At 49.3% G+C, this 9345-nt stretch overlaps 1 protein-coding gene across 2 annotated transcripts; it reads left to right on the plus strand.

Moving 5' to 3' along the window:
- The first annotated feature begins 4023 nt into the window (after window positions 1-4023).
- LOC123173321 (uncharacterized) lies at window positions 4024-6422 on the plus strand. Of its 2 annotated transcripts, XM_044589901.1 has the most exons (3): window positions 4024-5398; window positions 5619-5846; window positions 6012-6422. In XM_044589901.1, exons 2-3 carry the CDS (start codon window positions 5626-5628, stop codon window positions 6331-6333), a joined length of 543 nt encoding a protein of 180 aa, XP_044445836.1. In that variant the 5' UTR covers window positions 4024-5398; window positions 5619-5625; the 3' UTR covers window positions 6334-6422. The 2 variants fall into 2 exon arrangements, with proteins under 2 accessions (XP_044445836.1, XP_044445837.1); XM_044589902.1 differs by having other exon boundaries at window positions 4024-5846.
- Window positions 6423-9345: the final 2923 nt, after the last annotated feature.

Below are 9345 nucleotides of genomic sequence, written 5' to 3' on the forward strand. Positions count from 1 at the left end.
ACCAATGCCCCCTAGATCCTTGGGGCGGCACACCGTCTCCCAATTGACCTTGCACTTGGCTCCGGTCGTCTTATCCGTCCCAGACCAGAGGAAAGCCCTCTCAATCTTGTTGATGCTAGCAACCGTGCCGGGCGGGATGATGAGGGAAGTGGCGTGAAAGATCACCTGCGAGGTGAGCACTGATTTGACAAGAACGCACCGACCCTTTGTGGTGATATTCCCACCTTCCCAAGAGACAAGGTTGCTTGCGACCTTGTCCTCAAGGTATTGGTAGTCGGCCCTCTTGAGCTGCCACACGGAGAGAGGAAGGCCCAAATACTTCACTGGGAAAGAGGCTCGGGAGGCCGGAAGCTCATGGAGGATCTCGTCCAAGTTCAAGCTCCCACATCTTATGGTGACGACAGAGCTTTTCTGGAAGTTTGTGCATAATCCCGTGGCCCGACCAAAGCAATCCAGGATGGTTGCAAGGTTCAAAACATCCTCCTTTAAAGGCTTGACAAAAACAGCTGCGTCGTCCGCATAAAGGGAGGTCCGGAAGCAAGTGCCACGCCCTCTGATCTTGTGAAGAATCCCGCAGCGAGTGGCCACATTAAGAACTTGTTGGAGAGGATCAATGGCAATGATAAAGAGGAGAGGAGATAGTGGATCTCCTTGTCGAAAGCCCTTCTCGTGTTTGATGGCATTGCCGGGAATCCCATTTAGAAGGATTCTCGAGGAAGATGTCTTAAGAAGAGCGTGATCCACTCCCTGAACTTGTTTGGGAAGCCTCTCCTTTGAAGGAGGTCGAGGATGTATTCCCACCGCACGGAGTCGAACGCTTTGCGGATGTCAAGCTTGAAGAGGAGGGAAGGAGTGTTGCTCTTGTGAAGCCGTTGCGCGAGATTTCGCACATACATGAAGTTATCGTGGATACTTCGTCCCTTAATGAACGCGCTTTGGGCATGCGAGACAAGGTTGGTCATGAGGGGGGCGAGTCGTAGGGCAAGCACTTTAGCAATAATCTTGGCAATGGCGTGGATGAGGCTAATGTGCCTATAGTCGGAGATTCCTTCCGCCCCTTCCTTTTTGGGCAGCAAGATGACATTTGCGGAGTTTAACCAATGGAGGTTTCCCACATGCAGATTTCCAAACAGATCGATGACACGCATGCCATCAATTTTGATGATATGCCAACATTTTTTGAAGAATGCCCCTGTAAAACCATCCGGGCCGGGGGCTGTGTCACTGGGCATTTGTTTGATGGCATTCCACACCTCGTCTGAGGTGAAAGGGTCATCGAGACCGTGAAGATCTATTTCCTCAAATTCGAGGTTCTGCCAGTTGAAGTCCTTGGTTCGAGGGCCCCTTCTTCCATTGGCCTCGGCGAAGTGGTCATGAATGATTTTCTCTTTTTGCTCATGGTTCGTAACCCAACCGTTGTTGTGTTTGAGGCGATGAATATGGTTTTTCCTCCTTCTCGCATTCACCCTAAGGTGAAAGTATTTGGTATTGGCATCTCCCGCCTTGAGCTTGCTTGAGCGGGCACATTGCCCCTGCTTCCATTGGCCTCTGCGAGTTTTTACATGTTTATATTTAGTTGGAATACACTCTGATGGCACATGGAGCCAAGTTTTGCAAAGTTTCTTGATGCAACATTCCCTAGCAATTACATGTGTTGTGCTATTCATTGAGTGACGGACCCAACCCACCTTAAACTCATCAAGAGTTTGAAGTAGCGTTTTGATTTCCTGAACTACATGCCCGGATGAAGACAGATCCTTAACATGATCAGTTATCTTAGAATCTTAGTGAATAGCACAACACAGAATCGTAGAATCTTTTAGTTATAGCTCTCTGTTTTTCGCAAAAAAAAGCCATACTCTCTGTTTTATTCCTTCCCCGATCCACGACTTGCAGCGACCATCTGAAGCCCTAAACCGAACCCCAAATTCACCCCAAATCACGCGAATTCCTTGATCTGTGACTCGGGCATAACAGTACCCTCACTATTCCGCACTGGAGCGGTTCATTTAGGGCATGTTTTGTTGGCTGTGTAGCTCCAGCCTGCATAGCATGGAGGATCCTGGGTGAGGCTGGCCTGCCTGGGTTGAGCCGATGCAATGTCGAGCTAAGATGTGTATTTGGTGAACTGTATGATATGGGTGTATGGGAGATGTTGTACACAACAGATATTGTTTAGTAGGCTGCACTAGAGCTAAATCCCGTAACCTCTTTTCTTCTGATTTTAACTATTCCTCTTGGATCAGGACCATTCGATGGACAAAGAAAACAACTAAAACAAATCTTACCTCAAATCTGAACAAAAACTCGCGTTTCAGTTTTATTTATCTGAAATCCATCTAATCAATCACAACATTTTTACAAGCAACTAGATCCAGCACCTTGTTGTGGAAGGCACATCTATATCATATACCCAATCCCAACTTTGGTTGGCTGAAGGATGAGGGGATGGCTGGTCGTAGCTATGGACGGGAGGGACGAGTGGGAGAGGAGAGAGACGAGGACAGGAGATGGGGAAGAGAGAAATGAATGGAGCTGTACCTCACCAGCGACGAGGGCAGAGGCAACGGAGCTTCCCACCGGCGACGGCGGCGGAAAATTTACTTGCGAGAGTGACCGGGATAGGAACCCTTGCACGCGCGGGCGCAGGGGTCCGTTTCCGCTCAGCCTGTTTTTTTAAGGATCCGCTCAACCTGGCTGGGAGGCCTATTTTTCATCGGTCGGGCCAAGCCCAGTTAAACATCAAATTTTTTTTTGAACCGGGGGCAACCCCTTTCCATTACTCAACATAACGGAAATACAAAGTTCAGATCAGTACACAACCCACCAACTCAGACTGATCAGAGACTGACTAACGATTTGAAGAAAACTAGAAAGGGAGCGCAAGTTCAAAGCATCATTGGGAAACCCACCATGAGCACTCGTCATCGAGCAGCCCGTTGTGGGGCGAAAACCCAGGGACACCCTATGCCAAGCTAAAGCCAAAAGTAGCACCAGAGGAAAACCAGCAGCAACATCAAGTTCATAAAGCTCACAAGCGAGCAGGCACGTACTCGCGCAGGAGTGAAGATTCGGCAAAAGATCATCAGATCGGACCCGGAGAATGGCCCCTATCTCCAGCGGAATGGAGAAAGCTTCAATCCATCGCTGCCCTGGCTGGAGCTACACAGATTCGCATCATCACAGAAGCGTTCGTCTTGAGCATCTTGGCACCACGTTCCATTGCATCCCGATCAGCGCCAGCCATCAAACCTACCCAATAAGTCAAAAAACCACAGGCAGAATATACCACGTTAAAGGGGGTCTTAAGTTGCTTATGTTTGAAGGTAGCCTGGTTGCGGCTATTCCAAATAACCCAGCATATGGCTGCCAGGCCAAAAGTATAGAACCTGGCTCCATCAGGGAGGAACACATAACACCAGGAGAAATACTGCCAAATGTTGTTCGGGCATAAGGCTGTGCCCAACATACATCCGACCGTCCTCCAAACCACCCGAGCCACGGGACAGGTAAAGAACAGGTGTTGTGAAGTTTCAATGTCTTTGCAGAAAGAGCATCTAGGATCTCCAGCCCAATTTTGCCTTTTCATGACCTCTCTAGTTAGAATAGCATCCTGGAATAATTGCCAAAGGAAAATTTGGATTTTAAAGGGTATTTTAGCTTTCCAGATCCACCTGTAATCACACCCCACCAGTTGTCTCTTTAAATAGACATAGACCGATTTGGTTGAGAATTTTTTCTTATTACCCAAAGCCCAGCAAACCTGATCAGGTTCTGATGAAACTGGCGAGGAGTTCACCACTTTACCCAGATCAATCCATTGATCTGTAAGAGGGGGGTGCAGTTGTCTTCTAAAGAGGTCATTGCCTTCTAAAGAGGTCATTTGCACGGCGGATCCGAGCCGACGAAGCAAACACGCCCTGATCTTCTAAAAAAAAAAAAAAAGCTAACACGCCCTGAGGCCTGGGCGCTGGCGTTTGGTCGGTCGCGCACGACCTGTGCGCGAAATAGGAGCAGCCCCTACCGAGCCTCCATTTCTTTTCCTACGGACGGCCCGACGCTGCGACGACCGCCGCGATGGGCCGATGGCCACCGCGTACTGGGCGAGGTGACGAAATCCCCCCACGCCGGCCGCTTCCCGCCGCCCCTATCCTAGGCTTTCTCCAACACGAGACGAGAGCTCTGCTCATCCCCACCATGGAATCCAAGGTCCGCCGCTGCGCCGTCGCCAGATCTACACTCCCCATGAGCTCGTCGGGCGATACACCTCCACTTCTCTTCTCTATGGAGATGCTCCAGTGCTGTGCGCCACACGATCTTGCCGAGCTCGTGCTTCGCAAGCTCCAGGGGAGCGGCGGCGCCTGGGCGCTCGCGTATCCGCAGATGGGCTCGTTCTTTACAGCCCTGCATAGCCTCCATTCTGGGCTGGCACGCGAGCAATCAGCTATACGTACTAGGCAAAAGTGCTGAACAACGGTTTGGCTTGCTATGATTTTATTGTGTGCATCGACTCTGCTCAGTGCTCACCATGAGCATCGATTGGTTGTTTCGCTTGCTACTGCTAGTGTTCTCTTCGTGTTGGTTTGTGCAGGAGTGATTTGATAAGTTGGTTTATATTTCTGCAGTCAATTTCTCATGTTTTGCAGCTCTAATTTGATGTTTCAGATTGAAGTTTTGATGAACAGATAATGAAAGCAGGGTAAGCAAAAGTTGCTCTGTCAGGATTTTATCTGATGCATTTCCCACGGACCGATCCAGGCGAGTCTAATTTCACTGGTTTTATTGGTGCACTGTATTTTACCAGTGTAACTTCTCACAGGTGACAGGTGTATATAGTTACGGGGTTGCCAAGCAGATCCTTAGTGTTTCAACTCTTTAGTCTTATATATGTTAACGAGGGGAGTTGAGTGAACTCGTTAATAACTTATATTTGACTAATAAAATGTGATTTTTATGCCTAAAAGGTATATTGATGTGGTCAAATGTAGGCTCAAAATTTAAGTGGACTAATAAACTCGGATGGTGGAGGAAGTAGCTATTTTCTTAATAGAGGATGTTAGGTAGGCTATGATATTTGTTATGTAGTCCACATGGAGCTGAACGGGCTGTATATTTGAATAGCGTTGCTTGTCGTTCAGCTTAACAGGCTGTCCGTTCGAATCTTTAACGACTGCCTTGTTTGCTGTTGGTCAAGATATAAGCAAATAATTTACTCCTAAGGACCCAGCCTTAGCCCCAACCACCAAGGCGTGTTAGGTGGAGTCAACAACCTATAGCCTGCTGTGATACATTGGATTGCGCTGCTCTTTGGTTCCTACCTGCTCTGCATTGATGTGTCTGAGTTGAATTCCTCTCCCCCTTCCAGCAGTATCCCAAGCAGGGCCTCTACTACATGCAGGTAAGATCAATGGATCCCTCAACTGCATAAAGGCATGCGATTTTCTCTCCAGTTTTCTTTTGTGCACGGATAGCGCATGGATTGGTCTAGCTAGCTAGAGTTCATATTCTTCCAAAACATTTATATCCATATTATGAAGTAGATCGAGCATGCAGATGATATTTACAAAAATTAAAAGCATGCGCATGATAGTCTTATTGGACTGACCTCAACTCTTCAGGCGGAGGATGGCACGCCGTAAGAAGCTTGTTGATGACAGCGGGTGGAAGGATGTACTGTTTGCCAACGAATACGCCCTGCTCATGGGGTACCTGTCCATGGCCGTCAAGGGCCTTGGTTTTCTGGTGCTTACTTGGACCACCGTGGTTCTTTTGGGTGGCTTCGTCTCTACACTGCAGAAGAAGGATTTCTGGTCTCTTACATTCATCACCCTAGCACAAACAGCTGGGTTAGTCTTGTTACTATTCAGTTCGTGCATAATTACTCTAAACTTTGTTCTTTTTCCCTTTATTTTCCCTTTGGAAACTGTTTATGTGGTTCCATTTTTTTTGTGAGAACTGTTTTCTGGTCCAATGTTATTGCGTCCGTATCTAACTTGAGGTACAAACAACAGGATTTTCGATGTTCTTCTGACTGAAAAGCTAAGCTATATTGGGGATTCAATTTCGGCCATTATATCTGTTCGATTGGCCCTGTTTGATGATCACCCTTTGCAGCGTAAACGCCAGGTGCTGGCAACTGTTGTAGCCACTGTTCAACAAGTAGTATTTGTCATTCTATTGTGCCCTCTGGCGACTGTCTACATGTTTGGGTTGTTAATCTCTGCGGGGATTTCTGTGTGGCGTCTGAGGCAACATGATTACGGGAGTGATGCCGACGGACTTGGAAACCTGAAGCCGGCGCTCGACATCTTGTATTCCATTGCTCTACTCTAGGGTGTGATTTTCTGTTACAAAACCTTATTTGGTTTTGCAAAGGGATCTGTAGTGAATGCAATACTCAAAAGAGAACATTTTGGTAATCAGGTCCGTGTTGGAATATCGGACTACTTACTCCAAACCACGATGGGATGCGAAAAGGACCCATCGTTCGCTAGAGGAAGGAACCTCATCACATATGCTGTGGACCTGATGGGGTCCAGGTCACCTGATGACTATGTTTCCGGGGTCAGGATCCTGCATGAATTCGCCAAACAAATGCAGATACTCGCCAAAGCATTTGATGAAGATACCTTTTACGATCGGAAGACATTGAATACGTTCATGCAAGAGCACATACTCATTAAGCATCTGATCATGTCTGCATCCCCTACCGATTTAGTCAAGAAACTGCTGCGGACGTTAGGCCTGAGAAGTTTGTATGACAGAGAGACGAGGGCGTGTGGCGCGAGGATTGTGGCCCACATTGCTGCAAGCATTGAATTGGAAGTGTTCCCAACGGGAATTCTCTACATATCTTCTCTCATCGACTCATTCAAAACATACAGTTTACTCCAACCATACCAGCGAGACTGCCACAATGTGACCCAAAGGCTTAAACGCCAGGACGTCGAGCACCGCAGAGGTCGTCACCGCCAAGACCGCCGAAGCCCAGGTCGTCATTGCTAGCGGCAGCGCTACCGCCAAGACCGCCTCCGCCTCCGTGGATCGAAGTGGTCGGGCTCCGTGTCTCGGGAGTGCTGCGAAGACCACCGCCAACGGTAGATCCACCTGTTCCCTGCATGTTGAAAAGACATATTAACGGAATATATGACTATGTTGAAAGGCATGACATGCTTTGGGTGAATAGATTGGGGATGAACTAATCGGCGAGGGGCCAGCGTTCTGTGCCACAAACTCCTCAAAGGTCAGCAGCACTGGTTGTGCTGGAGGACATTGTGCTGGCTGCAACTGAGGACACCTGCCGGCCGCCATTTCCTGAAAAGCCTGCTGCATCTGGCGATCCCTCTGCACCTGGTGTTCATAAAGCCTCTCATGCCACACCATGGTGTCCTGGCGTGTGTACTCCAGGTAGGCCTACGGTATGACATGATGGAACTCATAAAACTACTAAATGCGGAAAATAAAGTGAGCAATGAAGATAAGAGGGAAAATACTTATAGATTGTTGCTCCTGAAAGAGGGACTGTGACTGTGCACTGGTCACTGGCTGGCTCGTGCGCTGGCTCAGGCTCGGGTCGATCCGACGGAGCTGTGTGTAGGAGATAGTAGGAGTGATCACAGCATCGAGAACCGCCTCCCTACCGTGCTCCTTGGGCCCCATGCCCACCACCACCCTCTCGTCCAGATCCGCCGCAATGGGGTCAGGTGTGTCAGGATGTAACTTCAAATACCCTTCGGAGTAGGCCTTTTTCCTCCCCACGGTCTTCTTGCCATAGTACTTGGGCTCGCCAGGCTTGGGGTCCTTCCGCGTATGGGCGATCTCTCACGCCTGCATGTTTGAGAGCGGCCGCTTCAGTTTCTCCTCCTGCACCACCAAACAGAGGTTAGTCATACATAAGAAAGTGATGGTAAATAGAAGAAGAAGAATGTTTAATGGGGTTAGTCATACATTAACTGCCTTGTGGAGATAGTGGTTTCGGTTTCCCTGAGCATGTACTCCCTCCTTCCCTCGGTTAGCCTTGTTTTTGATTCTCATAGCCGCCCAGGCTCTAGCCTCATCACACCAAAGGTCCACCAATGCCGCCCAGGACTCCATAACACCAATTTAGACACACCTACATAATAAAAGCATAATGGCATGTCAACACAAAACGGTGAAATGTACCACAAGGTAATGAAAGCATAATGAAAAATCTTTTATACTTACCGCCAAGAACTCGTGCCTCTCCAAGGTAATGCCCATCCTCCGCGCTTCTTCCTTGGTCATCTTCACACAAAGATAGTCGTGGTAGTATGTCGAGATGGCCACATAGCGCACCTCGCACTGCATCTGGCGGGCCTTCTTCTTGCATTGGCGTAGCATGATCTGGTCCGCTCTGGCCCTGTGCTCCGGAAGAACTCGATAGAATTTCTACAATCATGCATGAAACAAGAATGGAAGAAGCCATGAGTTAAATCATTCATGAAACTAGAATGGACTTGTGCTTCTGAAGAGAACTCACCCAGAAAGTAGTGATCACGGCCTTGGCATGTGTCTCATGGTCCGCGTGGAGGGCCGCTTCCCAATGGTCCCAGCTCGTGGCCAAAACTTGACGGTCCGGGTGCCTGACTGGATCCGGACAGTACAACCCCGGCCAGTATAACTTCAGCAAGACGGTGATGAGGCCGTTGGGAATACAGACCCCTTTAGAATATATCCAGTTGGTGCAAAAGAATGAACTATTAGCATGTGACAAGCAAAATAAATAACAACCGGAATAAACATGTGACAAGCAAAATAATGAAATTATTATAAAGTGGCACTTACTCTTTCCCCGTGGGCTCAATGAGCCACTTCTGCTCCTCAGTAGTAGGAACCTGCTTTGGTAGCTTTGCGTTACCACGCAGCCATCCCTTGTTGTCAACCCCCTTTCGGTCACCACCATCATCCCCGCCACCACCCTCCTCCTCGCCTGCCTCCCCCTCCCCAACCTCCTCCTCCTCCTCGCCTGCCTCCTCCTCCACCTCCTCCTCGGCCCCATCCCGAACCTCCTCCTCCTCCTCCTCCTCCTCCTCGTCCTCCTCCTCGCCAGAGGGTACCTCACTAGAGGAGGGCCTCGAAGACAACACCCCTAAGTCGGTGAGGGTGCGCTCTTTCTGGCCGCGACCCCCTGTAGTGGCTCGACCCCCACCACCTCGCCCTCTAGAGGCTCTCCCCCGCCCCCTCCTCCTCTAGGGGCACCTCTCCCTCGACCTCCCTGTGAGGAGTCATCGTCAAGTAGCCGAGGGGGAGGATTACGTGCTCGACCAGTCCGACTAGGCAGGCCGACGACCTTGCGTAGGAAACCCACGCCGTCGGCCTTCCCCT

Source organism: Triticum aestivum, chromosome 1D (assembly GCF_018294505.1).
Source record: "Triticum aestivum cultivar Chinese Spring chromosome 1D, IWGSC CS RefSeq v2.1, whole genome shotgun sequence".
Taxonomy (NCBI): domain Eukaryota; kingdom Viridiplantae; phylum Streptophyta; class Magnoliopsida; order Poales; family Poaceae; genus Triticum; species Triticum aestivum.